The 19,588-nt window shown below is 45.0% G+C and overlaps 1 protein-coding gene across 2 annotated transcripts in view; it reads left to right on the forward strand.

Moving 5' to 3' along the window:
- EPB41L5 (erythrocyte membrane protein band 4.1 like 5) overlaps positions 1–19,588 on the forward strand; it is an 873,454-nt gene that overhangs the window by 317,978 nt on the left and 535,888 nt on the right. For both annotated transcript variants that reach the window (XM_069224616.1, XM_069224615.1), the window contains exons 9-10: positions 16,644–16,731; positions 17,391–17,479. In XM_069224616.1, coding sequence (XP_069080717.1) covers positions 16,644–16,731; positions 17,391–17,479 — 177 coding nt within the window. The remainder of the gene's footprint in view (positions 1–16,643; positions 16,732–17,390; positions 17,480–19,588) is intronic.

Consider the following 19,588-nt stretch of genomic DNA (forward strand, 5'->3'; position numbering starts at 1 on the left):
AGGAACCTGGTAGCCTATTAGCAACCAACCACATCCTACCCGGAGGGCACTTCCCAAGCATAAAGGGGGCATCCCTGGCACACATATCTCAAATCTCAACCGACTTGGAAGATGGACTGGAGAAGGACTGCCCTTCTGCACAGAGGGACCAGCAAAGAGAGGCTGTGCCAACCAAGACTTCACTTGATGGCTAACGCAGAGGGGGACGGTGCCTTTCGTGTCCTGCTCATGGAGAAGCGGTCTCCAGGGCTCATTCAAGACAAGAGAACTCCAAGGTCCAACTGACTGGTCTCCTGTTTGCAGTATAAGGACACAGCAGCTGAAGAAGCCTGCTGGAGAAAGTTGGTAGCCCAACTTCAAGTCACAACCACCGCCGTTGTGCAGCACAGAGAATCAAGACCCAACGCACCGAGTTACACACAAATTTGATGAACCCAGGAGTGCTGTCCACAGGGCTGGCTTTAGGGTGCAGTCACTCCTGGGGCTGACGTGTTGTGGGGCACTTTGTTTAAAAAAATAATTATTAGTTTAAAACCATATGAACATATTTGTGTGTGCAGCAGTTTTCTGGCAACAATAAAAATGTTAAGATAACTATGGTGATTATTGCTGCTACTAGTGAGAGATCAGTATTTCGTCTATTGGCAGTTTTGATTTATCATAAAGTAGCATGGAGGGTTAAAGTGCCTGTTGCAAAAAAAGTATACCATGCAGAACACAGAACTGAGAGTGAGAACTAAGAGTAGCACTATGAAAAAGTGGAATGTATAGTAGAGAGAGGATATGGAGAGATGAGGTGCACTGTTGTAGAGAGCTAGAATGGGAATTTATAGAGGAGGAGATCATGTGGGGCAACCAAAAAAGACTGTCTCACTGGGTGCCGCCAGCGGTAAAGCCGGCCCTGGCTTGAATTTTGTTTTAACAGCTGTTTTTATTGGCATGTTGTCCAAATTACAACACTAGGCAAAAGGCTTGCCAAGAGAACTAGGGGGAATAGTCAAACCGTCAGTGAATACATTACAGTACATAGTTGAGCAACATGCCACCACCCCCACAAAAACCATTGATCAACCAAATGTCCAATAACTCCAGTCTCTCCAAGGCACATGGGCTAGGTGTGTGTGTGTGTGTGTGTGGGGGGGGGGGGTGGGCAGGTCGCCAGGTGGGCTAGCAGCATCATCAGATGAGTTTGGGAATGTCATCCCCCAGCAAATCCCCCAGTAGTGGCCTGCTGGGGAGGGTTATCTCTTGGTCTTAGATATATCAGCAATGGTTCCCAAATGTTTTTATGGGCAGGAACTCAGTGGCATAAGCTCCCAAAATGCAGAGAGCTGTTCCTGGCAATATGTTGCGTCTTGAAGCTAAGTCTCAGCTTTCAGTGTCAGCTGTCTCCCCCAGTTTATCGCCACCCAACGCATGGCCAGGAGCATAAGTAGAGCGGTAAGGTGCCAAGACTCAGGGGGAGCGTCCATTACATATCCCAGAAGGCATACTAATGGCGTCTGCATCAGAAGGTGACTAGTAATCTGGTGCAGGGTTACAAATACTTCAGTCCAGAAACCCACCAATCTGACACTCCCAGGCAAGGTGTAGGAAGGTGGCCCGCAGGGCATGGCGGGGCAGACAGTGGTCATCATCGGCAAGGCCCATGCAAAGCACCTGCAGTGGGGTGTGACAGTCGATGGAAGAATTTAAAGTGGATAAGCTGGAGCCTATAGTTGGGTGAAAGGGCTGCTAGTTGTCCATAGCAGTATGACCACTGTGCGTCAGTGTTGTGTGGGTCTGTGTCAAGGGCCCAGGCCACTGGGATGTGCACTAGCTCCTTGTCTTGCATATTGAAATAGTCATGTGACAGATTTACCGCTCAACAGGTGGCCCTAAGTTGATGATATAGAAAGATGTCTAGTACTTGGGACTGGGTGGTTTCGTTGGCCACAAACAAGACTAGAAAGTTACATCTGTGGTATATGTTCGCGAATGTAGTGAGATGACGCTTAAGAGCTTGCACTCCGGTGCCATCATCCTGCACTGGTGGGAGCGTGAGGTTGTGCGCTAAAGGAATAAAGGGAGCGTAGATGCCAGAAAGCAGAATGTGGTGTCTCCTGCCATCCCCCGTCCACGGGACACACTGCACCTTCTGTCTTTGATTGCTTTTAGTGCTGGTAGAGGTTAGTGGCCAAGGGGCAGAGGCCTTCCCAATCCACCACTACTGCTGTGTGAGGCTGGAAGCTTGTGGGATGTAGTCAAAAGTGAATATATTGTGCCTGTGTGCATGGTGCATATAGTCATGTCAGGGGCAGCCAGACCTATTGCCGGAACCGCAGGATAAGCATCTCCTTGGCAATCTGTGGCTGCTACCTGCCCATACTAGTGTTCAAAGGTTGGAGTGTAGGCATTTGAGGAAAAGGGAGGTCAGTGGTATCTGCAAATTGAGGAATAGGTACAAGAATTTGGGTAATACTACCGTTTTACAATTGCAGTACTCCCCATAACTGACAGTGGTAACCAGATCTCAGCCCGTAGCTCTTCCTCCAGCCACTCCATGACCTGGTCATAATTGCCTCTCCAGAGTTCATCCAGGTCATGGCTGAGCCATGTTCCCAAGTACCGTACCGGTTTGGATGCTCATTGCAGTGGGTATTCCAATTCGAATAACTGTTTGCTGGCAGTTAGTGGGAATAGAATGGATTTGGCCCAGTTGATGTGGATGCCTGAGCGGCCCCCCAAATCTGATGACTGCGAATGTGCAGGGCATGATTGTTCAGAGCTCGGGACATAAAATGTCATATCGGCCACATACATGGACACGATCAGCAGTCGGGCTGTGAAATTAAGGCCTTTATGGGCGTGGTGCTGCAGAAGGTGAGCGACACGCGGCTTCAAAGCCATGACGAATAAGACCAAGGTAATGGACATCTGTGTCTGGTCCCATGAGTGACCAGAAATGGATTTGACAGCATCCCATTGAGCTGAAGGCAGGTCGTCGGGGAGACACAAGAGTTGTATCAGGCTGATAAAGCGCACACTGATCCCAATGAGTATGGAATAAGTATGGCCACTCTGAGTCATACACCTTTTTGGCGTCAAGCAGTGCAGTACTAGCAGTGAGCTGGGAGTTAACGGTATGCATGAGGGCAATCATTGTACATGGGGTCTGTGAAGTGGAGGGACCCAACACAAAACCCAGCTGCTCTGGACGGGCAACTTCTGGTAGCAGTAGGAGTAGACAATTAGTTAAGAGTTTGGTGAGAATTTTGTTATCTGCTTTGATCATTGAGAGTGGCCTATGAGTTGCTTCGGTTGTCTGGCTTAAGTACTGTCACTAGAACCTCTTCTCTCAAGGGTGGCTGCAGCATTCCAGTCTCCAATTAGTCTTTGTACGTTGCCAGGAGATGCGGGGCCAAGAGTGCTTCATACTCTCTGGAAGGAGGTGGTGAGGCTGTTGAGGCTTAGCACCTTATCAGTGGGAACACCCTGTCTGACCTGGAGGAGTTTCAAGGTGAGGCAGTGGGTGCGACCAAGCCAGACCAACTGGGATTGTAGGCCAGTTCCTCTGCGGCCGAGACCGTCAGTGTGCTGTAGAGCCGAGAATAGGAGGAGGCCATAGTATTCAATAGTCCAGTGGGGTGATCTGTCGCTCCAGTCCACAGCATATTAGCTAGCATCTTAATGGAACAGTCACCTTCTCAGTAATGGCATGCAGCTGCCTCCCGGTGCAGATACTGTCTCTCTTTGGGCCTTTTTGTTGTATTCCAGCAGTTTTTCACAGATTGCCATCATAGTAGATGTGCCTTTCATGGCATAGTATTCTAATTCCAGGGACTGAAGGCCCCCTTCAGACATAGCGAGTTGGGTCTGGATCGCCGCAAGAATGCTTAGTGATACAAACGCCATGGGTTACAACCTTAAAGACCTCACATTGTTGACTGGGAGGATACTGATCCCTTGTTTGTGGCAAAGTAGTCATCACACAAGTTGAAAGGGGCCAACTGCCAGGTAAAAGCCGGTGAGATGGCCAGCGGCGGAGGATCTCCAGCAGAATAGCGATTCCTCACCTCAAGGTGGGCTGTTTGGCTACAGCTTGAGGAGCCCCTGCGAGTGTTCTATTTCTTCTGTGTTTCCCTGTTCCTGCTTTTTGTTTCCTTGTAGCGCACTAGGCACAAGGTGGTGTCTGGTTCCTGTGCTCCTGTCCAAGTTGGTTGCCATCTTAGGTCAGTTCCGCCGGTTTTAATTGATACTATGGTTTCTTTCTGCACGTTTATTTTCTCATTATTGTTTTCTTTCTGCGTGTTTATTTATTATTATTATTTTAGCTATTTCACTTTATTATCCAGGTATCTCCACCTGGCAGGGTAGCCTACCTGGTAGGAGTGGAGTTTTGAGACTCAGTTCAGTTTTTATTCGAAAACCCCCAAACACCCCACTCTCTGCCTCCTGCTCCTCCCCCCAGTCTCCCGAGATCCTCAATAGCCACGACCTCCTGTATGCGGGCTACTTAATCATGACTGCTGCTTAGATGATTCCTCACCTCAAGGTGGGCTGTTTGGCTTCAGCTTGAGTAGCATCTGAGTGGTCTCGCAATTTCTGCTTGGTTTCTCTGTGTCTGCTTTTTGTTTCCTTGTAGTGCCAAAGGCACAGGGAGGGGTCTGGCTCCTGTTCCGGTTGGCAGCCATCTTAGGGCAGCCCCCCTGGTTTAAATTGTTTTTATGGTTTCTTTCTGCACGTTTATTTCTTGATTATTATTTTAGTTATTCCACTTTATTTTCCCGGTGTCTCCACCTGGCAGGGTAGCCTACCAGGTAGGAGTGGCGTTTTGGGACTCCGTTCAGCTTTTATTTTCCTCCTTCCCCAACCCCCCCTCCCCCAGTCTTCACAGATCCTGCCACACTGTTTCTACGCCCTTCTGTAGGCAGGCTGCTTAATCATGATAGCTGCACAGATGCACGTAGCGGGCGCTCCAAAGGGGTGCCAAAGGCAAACCCATCTGTGCCCATCAGTACCTGGAAGGCGCTAGGGTCAGGACCCTTGCCCGTTCAGCATCCTCCACCTTGCGCTACACGACAAACTAGATCTGCCTACTGGCCTCAGCCATTGCTTAAATCTGTAAACATACTATGGATCTTGCCAAAGATGACTCAAGGTGCATGAAGTGTGGTTTTACGCTCTCAAACTTTACTACCATGTGACCCAAGGACAGTAGTGCAGGCCATTCTGCCCACATAGCACGATGCTACCTTCTGAACTGTTGCTCCTTACCGAAAAGCATGTTGGAGATTTATAATTTCTCGGTAGACCACCAGCTGGACGCATTCTTTCTTCCCAGTCAGCCCCCGATATTTTCTAGGCCATTCCACAAGATTATGCTATTAGGATGCGCAATAGACCTTCTGAAAGGGAAGGGGTAATTGTGGATATTTTTAAACAGCATATTCCCTGCATTGTATCTGTAACAGAGATCACTAGCTGCAAAGCCGCCTTTTTTCACTGTTTCCATCCAGGACCTGCACCATAGCAGGTATCCTGATTTATAATCCTCCTGGTCCCAGTGACTCAGTTTTCCGCTGCACTAGCTGAAGTTGTTTCTGCTTAAGCAATACGCTACTCTAACTTTCTCATTTTAGGTGATCTCAACTTACAGTTTAAAGATGCTACTTGGTGATCGGCAGCCTCCCTTATATAAGATCTGAATGTTCGATGGCAGGTGTATACTGCAGATACACATGCTATGCATAGGTCCTGCTATCTAGTGTTTGATCTCGGAGTGTTACAAGTTGTTTTTCTTCGAAGAAGTCTTTTCGAGTCACAGGATAAAGTGACTCCTCCTCTTCGGCTCCATTGTGCATTGGCATTGACTCCATCTTAGATTGTTTTCTTTCCGCCATCGGGTTTGGACGTGTTTCTTTTCGCTCCGGTAGTTAAAGTCGGAAAAGTTCTAAAAACTCTCTACTTCGTCGGTATTGTTTTGATCGCGTATCATCTCACATCAACACTTTGGTACAGGCGGATCCAACTTCTTTACTCGCCCTCTGGGGCACCCGCACCCAACTCGGGCCTCATCGGACCGACCACGTGTTAGCCTCATGGACCGACCCCATTTTGCTTTTGTCCTCGGTGCCATGCCAAGTTCCCATCTACAGACCAACATCTCGTCTGTAACATCTGTCTATCTCCAGACCATCTAAAGGATACTTGCAAGGCCTGCAGATCCTTCAGCTCAAAGAAGACTCAATGAGACAGAAGAGCGTAAAGGTTGGAAATGGTGTTGAGAAGCACTGAACGTCTCGTAGTGGAGGAAGAGGAGATTATGCACACCGCAGTCTCCGTCCGAGGGTCCGATTCCGAGCAGGAGTCCGAGGACGACAGACCGGTCACAGCGGGTAGCACACGAGTGCTCCTGCCCCTGTCCAATCCAAGCCCAAACACAAGGCCTCTGGAACGCCACTGCCAGAAGGCCATGGCTCCACCCGCAAAAAACGTCCGGTGACCAAGCAACAACTTCGGCACCGAGCAAGGCCACGCCACCGAAGCCTTCGGACTCGAGCCGAAGCACAGGCTCCGAAACAGGCAAACCCCAACCCATTGAGTCGAAGCCTCGAAAATCCCTTTCGGAACAGAGGCCAACATCCACTCCCGGCCTTTCGATCCCGAGAAAACCGGCTTCGGAGCCGAAAAGACCCATCTACACAGAGGAGCATGGACTTTCAAAACAACTTAAAGAAAGCCATAGATTTTCGGTGGAACTCACACAAATGGAGAAAGTTGATGAAGGCAGGCCAGAATTCATATTCATAAAGACACTGGCAAGATTCTAACTGCACCTCCTCTGAAAACTGAGAGGAAGCTAGCCTTTCAAGGACAATTGAACACTGATCAGCCACCAGCTAAAGTGCAGAGGCCTAAGCAAAAAACTCCACCTCCACAATTTTCACCTCATCAGTCTCCTCCTCATTCTCCTCACCTGACTGTTTCTCCACCTACTACTCCTACACCTGCACAGTCTCCAGTACACTCTGCCGATTCACAACACAACAATGTCGACCCATGGGATCTCTATGATCCAGATCCCATTTCCGATAATAGCCCAGACTGCTATCCTTCCAAACCATCACCACCAGAAGATAGCAGTGCATACACTCAGGGTCCGGCTAGGGCAGCATCATACCACAACATAGCCATGCACAACAAGCCTTTTGAGGATGATTTTCTCTTTAATACATTATCCTCCACTCACACTACTTATCAGTCCGTTCCTGTGCTTCCAGGCACGTTGAAACACGCACATCAAATTTTTCAAGAGCCAGTCATAGCTAGGATCATCACTCCCAGAGTGGAGGAAAAATATAAACCACCTCCCTCTGACCCGGCATTCATTACCCAACGACTACCTCCTGATTCTGTAGTTGTCAGTGCAGCAAGGAAAAGGGCCAACTCCCGGTCATCTGGTGATGCCCCACCACCAGACAAGGAGAGCAGGAAATTCGATGCTGCTGGCAAAAGAGTAGCATTGCAAGCAGCTAATCCATGGAGAATAGCCAACTCCCAAGTACTACTGGCTAGGTATGATAGGGCCCACTGGGACGAGATAAGATATCATCCAGCATCTCCCCAAAGATCAACAAAAGAGGGCACATCAAATAGTCGAGGAAGGGCAGGCTATTACTAACAACCAGATTAGGTCAGCTCAATAATCAGCAGACACAGCAGCTAGGAAATCAATACTGCTGTTACCATTCGGAAACATGCATGGCTTCGGTCGTCAGGGTTTAAACCAGAAATCCAGCAGGCTGTTCTTAACATGCCATTCAATGAGAAACCGCTTTTTGGCCCTGAAGTTGATATGGCCATTGAAAAAATGAAGAAAGACTCCGACACCGCTAAAGCCATGGGTGCCCTGTATACTACACAATACAGAGGTTAATTTCGAAAGCCTCAATACAGGGATGGTTTTAGAGCACAAACATCTGAGGCATCCACCTCACAATCCAAACCATCTTAACAGCCTCAGTACCAACGAGGTGGGTTTAGAGGAACTTATAAAGGCCAATTCCCCAGAGGTAGGGGAAAATATCAGCCAACAAAACAAACCTCACATACAAAACATTGACTCACTCCACATCTTCCCTCATCACACTTCACCTGTGGGAGGAAGACTGCAAATGTTTCACAAAAATTGGTTACCCATTACAACAGACAATTGGGTATTATCCATTATCCGCAATGATTACTGCATAGGATTGGCACAGATTCCTCCAGATATACCTCCAAAACCACATAAACTCTCCTCCCAACACATCTCCATGTTGCAAGAAGTACAGTCACTATTACTCAAACAAGCCATAGAGCTTGTACCACAACATCAATTAGGAACAGGGGTTTACTCCCTGTACTTCCTTATTCTCAAAAAAGATGGAACCTTGAGACCAGTACTAGATCTCAGAACTCTCCATCTTTTCATCCTATCAGAACACGTTCACATGGTAACACTACAGGATGTAGTCCCACTGCTACAACAAGATTTCATGGCAACATTAGACCTCAAGGAGGCATATTTTCACATACTCATCCATCCAGTGCACAGAAAATATCTCAGGTTTGTAATACAAGGAAAACATTACCAGTTCAAAGTGTTACCCTTCAGGATAACAGCTCCCAGAGTATTTACAAAATGCCTGGCGGTAGTTGCAGCCTACCTAAGAAGGAAACACATCCATGTCTTTCAATATCTCGACCACTGGCTAATAAAATCCAACAGTCATACACAGTGTCAAAACCATACACATTATGTAATACAAACCCTACACACTCTAGGGTTCTCTATAAGCTACCAAAAATCCCACATGCAACCGGCGCAAATTCAACAGTATTTAGGAGCCACTCTAAATACGCAAACAGCACTTGCAAGCCCGAGTCCACAAAGGATACAAACATTCCACAATGTATTGGCACAAATTCAGTCAAACCAACAGTACATAGTCATGAAACTGTTGGGCATGATGGCATCATGCATCATCATTGTCCCAAATGCAAGATAAACATGCAGCCCTTACAACAGTGCCTTGCAAAACAATGGTCACAAACACACGGTCAACTTCAAGATCTAGTGTTGATAGACCGCCAAACACGCATATCGCTTCAGTGGTGGAATTCCACAAATTTAAACAAAGGACGGCCATTTCAAGACCCTGTGCCTCAAACCACACTTACAACAGATGCATCAATGATTGGATGGGGAGCACACCTCAACATTCACAACATTCAAGGACAATGGGACAACAAACACAAACATCTTCACATAAATCACCTAGAATTGCTAGCTGTATTCCTAGCACTCAAAGCCTTTCAACCTCTTCTTGTTCACAAACACATTCTGATCAAAACAGACAACATGACTACAGTGTATTACCTAAACAACAAGAAGGGACCCACTCATCGCAGCTGTCCCTTCTAGCACAAAAGATTTGGCATTGGGCAATACACAACAACATTCACCTTGTAGCACAATATATTCCGGGGATAAACAACCAATTAGCAGATGTTCTCAGCCGAGATCATCAACAAACACCCGAGTGGGAAATTCATCCCCAAGTGCTTCAAAGATACTTTCATCAATGGGGAACACCAGACATAGACCTATTCGCCACCAGCGAAAATACAAAATGTCAAAACTTCGGATCCAGGTTCCCACACCCTATATCCAAGGGCAATGCTCTATGGATCAACTGGCCAGGGATATTTGCTTACGCTTTTCCCCCCTCTCCTGCTAATTCCATTTCTAGTCAACAAACTGCGGCAAAACAAACTCAGACTCATACTTATAGCACCAACGTGGGCACGTCAACCATGGTACACGACACTGTTAGATCTGTCAGTAGTACCACACATCAAACTGCCCAACAGACCAGATCGGTTAACACAAAACAGACAATTGATCAGGCATTCAGATCCAGCAGTACTCAATCTAGCGATTTGGCTCCTGAAGTCTTAGAGTTTTGATATCTACATCTTCCAACATAATGTATGGAAGTAATTAAACAGGCTAGAAAACCCACTACCAGGCAGTGTTATTTTTCAAACAAATGGAAAAGGTTTGTGTTTTACTGTCAATCCAAACAGATTGCCCCTCTTTCACCATCAGTACAAGACATTGTAGGTTACTTGCATCATCTGCAAAAAGCAAATTTAGCCTTTTTGCCCATCAAAATACATCTCACTGCTATTTCAGCGTATTTGCAAAATATACCACGCACCTTTCTATTTAGAGTCCCTGTTATCAAAGGCTTCATTGAAGGACTAAAACATGTCATACCACCAAGAACACCCCCAGTGCATTCATGGAATTGAAATATTGTACTCACACGACTCATGGGGTCCACCATTTGAACCTATGCATTTATGTCAGATTCAGTACCTAACATGGAAAGTAGCATTCCTAGTTGCAATTAATTCATTAAGGAGAGTTAGTGAAATACAAGCTTTCACTATTGAGCAACCGTTCATACAAGTACACAAACATAAAGTAGTACTTCAGACAAACCCCAAATTTCTACCTAAGGTGATTTCACCGTTTCATATCAAACAAACAGTGGAACTCCCGGTCTTCTTCCCACAGCCAGACTCTGTAGCAGAAAGAGTGCTACATACATTAGACATTAAAAGAGCTATGATGTATTACATGATAGAACTAAATCATTTACGAAAACCAAACAGTTATTTGTGGTGTTCCAAAAAATACATACTGGTAATCCTATCTCAAAACAAGGACAAGCTAGATGGATAGTAAGGTGTATCCAAACGTGTTACCTAAAAGCCAAAAGGCAGCTATTAGTAACACCAAAAGCACATTCCAACAGGAAAAAAGGAGCAACAATGGCATTTTTAGGAAATATACCAATGACAGAAATCTGCAAAGCAGCCACTTGGTCAACACCCCATACATTTACCAAGCATTACTGTGTAGATGAGTTAGCAACACAACAAGCCACAGTAGGACAGACTGTACTAAGAACACTATTTCAAACAACTTCAACTCCTGCAGGCTGACCACCGCTTATGGGAGGAAAACTGCTTTGTAGTCTATGCATAGCATGTGTATCTGCAGCTACACATGCCATTGAGTGGAAAATGTCACTTACCCAGTGTACATTTGTTTGTGGCATGTTCCGCTCTCCCGCCTCCCCGGGAGCCTGTAGCTGTTTAAGTTAAAACATTCATTTGTACATATGTATATATATCTCTATTCCATTTGCATGGACATCTCTTTTCTTTACACTCGATCACTTCTACCTTACCCTCTGTGGGAAAACAATCTAAAATGGAGTTGATGCCTATACGCAGTGGAGCCGAAGAGGAGTCACTCGATCCCGTGACTCGAAAAGACTTCCCCGAAGAAAAACAACTTGTAACACTCCGAGCCCAACACTAGATGGCAGGACTTATGCATAGCATGTGATTCTGCAGCGAAACATGCCACAAATAGATGTACCCTGGGTAAGTGACATTTTCCATTTTGCAGTTCAGTTAACTGGTCCAGGGGTCTACACATCAACAGGGTCATATTTTGGACCCTATTTTGCTAATTTTACCAGTATAGGTGTTGCTTCCCCCATGCAGGTAGAGTGGTCAGACCATTTTGTTCTCCCCTTGCAATTGCCCCTGGGTCCCCCAGCACCTGTGCTGCCAGAAATGTGATGCCTAATAAGTCGGAAATGGTCCAAGGTCACCCTAGCTGCCTTTACGACTGCCTTGAGTTCCAATCCTCTGTTTCTCAAAGACTGCGTCAACCTAGCCAACACGAAGTAGAAACTTGGGTTTGTGGGGCTCTTGATAGCATTGCTCCCCTAATGAGCTGTGAAGCTGCTTACTCTAAGCCTTCATTGGAATGTTTCAGCGCTGAACTGTTGACTATGAAAAAGTCCTGTACATGCCTCAAGTGTATATGGGGTAGGAACTATTGTACTGCTGATAAAGCTAACTACCTTAAGTCATTAAAAGAAAATCACAAACATATCAGATGCACGTTCTGTCAATTTTATGCCTAGAGGGTTGAGCAAGCCAAGAATTCGTTGTGGGACCTTTTTCCAGCTAGTGAATTCTTTGTCCTGCTTAGAGCGGGTCTCCCAGTCTACTAGCCCCTTAGTTAACAATTGCAATTTAATTGGGCATTTTTTTTCTTACATAAGAGCTCTAAGATTTATGCTTCCTTCCCTAAAGTAGGGAGTGAGGTCTCAAGTCCTGCCATTTGGTCTTTACCCCCCAACTCTGCAGATGGTTACATAGCATAAACAGTCTATCTTTGATAGATTTACAAGCCCTTCTGCCTAAAGTAAAATCTAGGTCACTTCTAGACCCAGCCCAGCTGAGGATATTGGAGCGCGGTAGGAAAGTCATTCTGCCATTACTGTGCGAGCTATTTAACTGGTCCTTTAGTTCAGGTCAGCTCCCTTCTAAATGAAAACATGCCACCATTGTACTTTTCTTGAAGAAACCTACATTAGATACCACCAAACCAGTGCCCTTTAGGCCTATATCCCTTCTTTCTTTCTTTTCCAAGATAGCGCAAAAACATGTTGATGTACAGCTGATGAACCTTATTAAAGACAAACTGCTTTTGCATGAGACCCAACCTGGATTTCGCTCAGTTCAGCACAGAATCTGCACTGCTACTCGCCTCAGAGTCTCTTTAAGATGCATTGTGGATGAGGGAAAGACGGCTGCTCTGGTAATGCTAGACCTGAGTTCAGCATTTGCTGCTGTAACCCACAGGCTCCTTCTTGAATGACTCTGGCGGTGCAGTGTTGGAGTTCTTGCCTTGAGGTGACTGGCATGCTTTCTGCAAAATCACACTTTACAGATGATTCAACCGCCATGCTCATCTGAGGTCTTATCTCTGCAACAGGGGGTGCCACAGGGCTCCGCTTTAAGCCTGACTATATTCAGGTTTTGTATGCACCCTTTTGCTGATGTCATTGAATGCTTTCACCTTAAAATTGTATTATATGCAGATGATGCTCAATTAATCATCACCGTGACAGGATGAGGGAACCTCTGCAGCCAACTTTACTTCATGCTTGCTAGTGCTAGCAAACTGGATGGATCATAGTTGTCTTAAATTTAATGAGGAAAAAAAACAAGGTTCTGGTTATAGGTAAACAGCCTTAAATTTGGTCTTCTGCTTGGTAGCCTGGCACTTTGGACTGATTTCAGTCCCTAAACAGAGTTAAAAATCCCTGCATCTGCTTCGACAACACACTCTCTTGTGACAAGCTCTGTTGGTGTTGAGGTTGGATTATTGCAACATGCTGTATCTCAGAGACAAGCAGAGCAGCATACGGAGGCTCATAAAGGTCCAAAACACGGCAGCCCGGTTGTTGCTGAGCATTCCTAGATTTTCTCCAACTGGGCCAGCTCTGGTGAAACTATACTGGCTTACTGTAAAGGAAAGACTTCCTTTTAAAGGCCTATGCTTTTGCCACCAGATCTTGAATTTGAAAGGCCCCTGCTATCTTCACTTCTTGCTTTAGCCCTATCATCCTAGTAGATGACTCCGATCTTAGGGAACTTCTCTCACTGTGATCATGAGAGTAGAAAGTGTGCGAATAGGTGCTCGCTCTTTCAGTTTTCTGGCCGCCTAATTTTGGAATTCTCTTCCTGTTGACTTGGGGCAGGAACTTTCAGATTTAGCCTTTTGTAAGTAAACTCAAAACATGGTTCTTTAACAATCTTTCTAGGCCTCAGAAATATGGGACCACAGGGGATCTGGAATCCTAGGGCAGGTACACTCTGAGTGGAGTAACCAGACGCTCGCCAAATTTGCCATTACATCATTTGCTAACATAAGATAGGGTCATGGTCCGATATGGTGCGGGGTAGATGTGCAGCAGTGGCAGCTCAGGTGAGGACATCCTAAGTGACCAGTCAGTAATCTGCGCACAACCACACACCCCACACCACCGTAATGCATGTACCTTCGGCGCTAGGCGCTTGGGTCATGCGCAAGATGTCAGTGAGGTAAATGTTGTCATGAGTGGGTGAAGTTGAAGCCACCGCAGTGTGGGTGTTGGGGCTTTCGAGGTGCACCAGAGAGGTTTACACCGTGATTGAGGACCATGGCGAGCACAACAGCCAGATCCTGTCTGTTAGCTGGTTCGAGCCCAGGGAATCAGATTCATGCATCGGTCAGCAGAGCCCTGTTAAACAGCAGCCATCTTGTTGCTGGGCTCTCTAGCACCCCCAGAGCGCTGCCTCCCAATGCTGTCCGAGTTCATGGGTTCCTCAGCAAGTGAGTTACCAATCTAGGATGGATTGGCCTGTGATCACAACATTTGGTGACTGGTAGTCAGTGGCAACTGGACTTTGGCTAGACCAGAGAGGACCTTGTTGGGACATTCACCCTTCTACCAGGAAACCCTCACCATCTCCGTGGACCAAGGTATCACTGCAGGAAGACCCCTTTTGACAGTGTTGCATCCACAGCATCTTCAGCATCCTTCATCCCTTGCATCAGGACCACTCCTTACTAATCCATTGCAATGTGGAAAAGGGCCACGGACTGCTTGTTCTTAGAATGTTACTGCCCTTGAGGCCCTTGCTGATCCCCCTTGACTAGCCCCCTTCTGGAGTTGGTAGCTCTAAGTACTTCTGACGACTACATTGACTTTTACCAAAATTTTCCTTGAGAAAGGTTTTGTGTCCAGTTCATTGACTTTGCCAAGGCTTGTACGTGGTTGAGTGAAATAGCTTTGATTTATATTTGCTTATAATAGCAGTATCTCGGGAACCTTCCAGTGGATCTTTTTTGTTATAATGTCTAAATTGTTATAAAAAAATAGTCTATTTTTATAAACTGGTGTTGGAGTTTTTGAGTGCTGTTGATTTCTTAATTACACCTGTGCCTGCGTGTAAGTCTTATTGCTCAGTACCACAGCTACCCAGGACTGAGCTGAGGGTTTGGCAGACAAAACCTAAGGGTTCTAAAAGAGTTTGAGTGCATTACACGGTAAGGTTGCAGAACCATATCGTAAAATTTGCCCTATTTCTTCACACTATCAGTGACACTTCCTCACATAGTAGGGCGGGGTCAGCAATTCTCATTGACTCCATGCAACTCTCTGACTAGTTAGGGAAGGACCCCCTCTCATTGGCTGACCCATGACAAGGTCAGACAACGAGGAGTCAGAAAGATCTTCCACACATCTTCCCTCCCCGAAGCCGCCAGCAACTTCTGAGGCCTTTGTGAGTCTTGTTGCCACCAAGTGGTTCTGTGTCAGTGTTGCAACCTAGTAAGTGCTTATTGAACATTGTAGGTGTGGTGTATGTATTTGTGCATGTGTGCAGTGTGTGGTGTATATATGCTTGCGAATGGTGTGTGTGTGTGCTTGCCTGTGAATGTGATAGGGGTGTGTGTGTGTGTGTGTGTATGTGAATGTGGGTGGGCTGATGTGAGTACTTGTGGGTAGATGGGTGGGTGTGAACATGTGCGTGCCCACCCAACTACTCATCCATTTTACAAGCCACCACTGTACCTTAAAAAGCGCAAGGTAACTTTTCACCATTTGTCATTCGCAAGAAGGCGATAAGCTGATGTGCACTCTGTCAAACAAACATCTGAAATACAATTTGAGTACAATTATAAAAAGGCTATTGTCATTTTTGCTTCCTTTTAACCTGTGCACCAATCAATATCAGAGCAGCTCACAGTCAATAGCTGTTAATTGTCTACGCAGTGTTGGTGAATTCCAGGTACTTGCAGTTGAAGAAGTCTTCTTTACAGATAATTCAAGATAAAACGGTAATGAGAACACCCTCATAATTTGTTCTAAAGGTGCTTCTGGCTTTTCATAATAATTAAACTATATATTTATCAGTGTTTAAAAAAAATAATCCAGGAAAGCCTTACAGAAGTTAGTTGATAGTAATTGTTTTGCTATGTGGACTGGAATCCATTTTTGGGTTAAAGGCAGCATTTTGTTTTTCCTGTGACTTGCAAGGTTTAGGTAAGATGGTCTCAAAGGTTACATTCACTGTATGGATTGTAGAGGCATTCTAATCATCTTAGACATTGGCAGGCAACACGTGTAACAAGCCAAGCCATTTTCATCTACAGAGAAAAGTACTTCTTTAGCATGCATATGGAACGTGCTTTAACAGTTCTATGTGAAACCACGTGGTCATCTGTACGTAATAACTGAAGGTTTTAGTGTCCGTATTCAGTCCCACTAAGGGTGGCAGTACTCATTCAGAGTTTCACCATTTATCAACTCCTGCTCACTCTTCACACACATCCACAGGAGGGATACCGGTTCTATACAGTTACTGTAGAGCATGTGATTCTAGAGTAGGTTCACGGTGCAAAGGAAGATTTACTTACAAGGAGCAGACATTTTGCAGTATGAGACTAACCTAGGTTCACGTATAATCTTTCCACCTCCTTGGCGAAACAGTGTGTGCAAATTCAAGGACACATTTAACATTAACATTTGATTATCAAAAGAGAAAAAAGGTAGTTTAAGATGATGGTCATCTGGGTACGCTTTGCAAGTTTATTGTAGTTATGTGGCATGGTTGGCACCCAAAATGTAAACAAAATTTGAGCCAGTACTTACATGACTTATTTGAGATAGAAAACGTTTTTTTTTTGTTTTCAGAGGACAGATGCCTGAAGAAGCAGAAACAAATTATTTGAACAAAGCCAAATGGCTTGAAATGTATGGTGTGGACATGCATGTAGTGAAGGTGAGTACGCTTGAAGTGGTTGAAACGGCGATTAAGACCACACAAGTAGTCCCCTCCACAATACTTTTTTTAAATTCACTCTTGTGTGTTTGGGACAGCCTCCCACTCAAAGTTTAGTTTTCTTTGTCTTCATTCATTTTAATCAGTAATCGGATATGCGATTAATAATCCCTGTTGTATTTGGTGTTAAATGTAGACCGGGAGCATTTGCCTTATTCCTATCCTGGTGGAGCATAAATGTACAGGCTGCTTACTCCATGCGAGGGCATAAACGTGGTGCCCTTTAGGAGAGTCTTCTGTCGAATATGGCAATAGAAAGTTTCAGAAGGTTTCCCTTTCATATGGCTCAGTGTATTCTGTATTGTTGATTGATGCGACTGTGCTCTGTTTTCCCTTTAAAAAACGTACCAGTAAACGTCCTAGCCTCTTTGAAAAAGCAGGCAGAATGAGGCTCATAGATGGATCCCTGTGGTAAAACAGAAGCTTGGGTTCATATGATGAGGCCCATGCAGCAACAACGGTTAAATGTGTCCCTTCCTCACTAGAGCACCATGCACTGCACTAAAATTATTCATTGATTGTCTGTTGTAGCAAGAATATTTCAAGAATTCATTGTGTAAAGATTGATGTAAATAATGCATGAAACCCTTATTTACCAGGCCCGAGACGGAAACGATTACCACCTGGGACTCACCCCAACAGGAGTGCTGGTTTTTGAAGGGGAGACAAAAATTGGATTATTTTTCTGGTAAGTGTAGCTCAATTGATAATGGCTTAGCCTGAGTATTGTAGTTCTTTGTCATGTCTTCATGCATTTGTGGGCATGTATTGATACCATATTTTGATGAAGTCATCTTAATTATTCAAAGTTTAAGTACCAGAACTACGACCGTACTGAAATATATTGGAAAACGGTGAATATCTGTGACTAAAATTGACTTGCTGGTGTCATTCTCTGAGATTTTTTTGAAGGGCCAGGCTTTTTGTATTGAGCTCTTATGTTGTGGAGCTTTGGCAATAATCACTTCCAATAAACAACCCATTTGGTGAAGTATGCCAGAGAATAGTCAGCTTGGTTGTTAGCATGATGCAGTGAAGAGTTTGCTTCGATGAGCATCTTAAGCCAATATTCTAGTAAGATCACACCTCTCAACAAACCAGTGTCATTTTGATTTTTACCCAAGGAGACGGCCTGATATATACTACATTCTTGTATGCTGTTCTGTTTTTCAAATTAAAAAGGTATTATGTAACCTTAATTTGCGCAGTGCTTTTGGAATTTCCGAAGGCACACTGAATCCACAAGTATGTGGCACAACTACCCTATCCAGCTGATCCTGGCTTTGGAGGAACCAGCTCTGAGTCTAGAGTGCAGGCTTTACCTCAATGCTGTCCTCACCCTCTGCTCAGTCTTCTTCTTGGATCCTTTTAGTGGGGTGCAAAAGGCTAGAAAGCCAATAAGTCTGCTTCCATCACCACTCCTACTGACCATAGGGTGCTGCTTCCAATTCCCGAAGACGAACCTTCCGCACCAGTCTTCCTGTGTCAAACAGCATAATGTGTTATGATCCAGGTGCCAGTCTTTTGGACCATTCCATACAACTCAATTTTGGTCTTCAGGAATGGGTAATCACTCAAGCCGTTTAACAATATGCAGTCACCTTTATAGATTTGCACATAGATACCTCCTAGAAACCAAACAGGTTCCAGAGTTCAAGGAAACCTGCAGTCCGACAAATGGTTACCATGCAGTCATGGCCAAGGGGAGGGAAGTAAAGCATATACATGTATTGGCTGCATTGCACAGTGTAAACCCAGAAAACCTGGGACTAATCCCAGCTTCCCAACTTTCCCAAAATGTGTGACCCTAGGCAATTGTTTTATTCCACTCTCCCTCCATTACCACATATAATAGGACTCGAAATATAGGACTTCAGGATGCACGCTGTACTAAACTCTCATGTATTTGATTTAATAAGCTATAAAGTGTGTGAATGATAGGAACCAAGGCCACCCAAAGGGTCACCTCGCACATGACTTGCCTCTTAGGTCACTATTGGTATTGTTGCTGAGGTAGGGAAAGTATGAATGTTCCTAAATTCACATTAAAAAAATGATCACTTAAAAAAATAAAAAAATAAAACCAATTATCAGTGCACTGATGTAATTTATTTACTTCGGAAAAACAGTTCTGCATGCTAACGAAATGCATGTTTAATCAACTAACAAAATCTACAACAGAATAAAGCTGACATTGTCACAGCAAATTTCTTAGCGCCATTCAAGTGACCCTAACAAAACTACTTCCGGTGTTCCAGCCTGTGAAGGTACTACTTCACATATTTCATCACTCTGTCATCCTTGTGTTCTGGGTCCTAAAATTGAGCCGTTCCCCTTTTCCTAAGACAATAACTAGCATTTGAAGACGTTACTTTTTAGAGAGAACAGACAACTTCAGTGCCCCATGTCCCCTTCCTGGTGCTGTATCAGGTGGGCCAGTTCTCTTTTAGGAATGCTTTGTCGACACTACAATCACAGGGCCCAGGTGACAGTCAGTGAATGTATGGAAGGACTATTCTCAACAGCTGACAGGACTGGATGGATCTAGAGGGAGGACATTTGCTTAATGATACAAAACTAACACTGCCAGTGCAGGACATTGATATCTGTTCTCCTCTTTTCTCCTGTGTCTTTAGTCTGAAAGTTGAAAATGTAGCTGCTGTTGAGGTAGTCATTCAGAGCAGTGTATTCAGTGTAAACAATCTTTCTCGAGAAGCAAACTTTCAAACTTTGAGTCGATCTTCATAGTTAAAGCGCCAAGAAGTTCAGAAAGGTTCTATGAAAACTTGAAAAGTAA

The sequence above is a fragment of the Pleurodeles waltl genome, chromosome 3_1 (assembly GCF_031143425.1).
Source record: "Pleurodeles waltl isolate 20211129_DDA chromosome 3_1, aPleWal1.hap1.20221129, whole genome shotgun sequence".
Lineage (NCBI taxonomy): Eukaryota > Metazoa > Chordata > Amphibia > Caudata > Salamandridae > Pleurodeles > Pleurodeles waltl.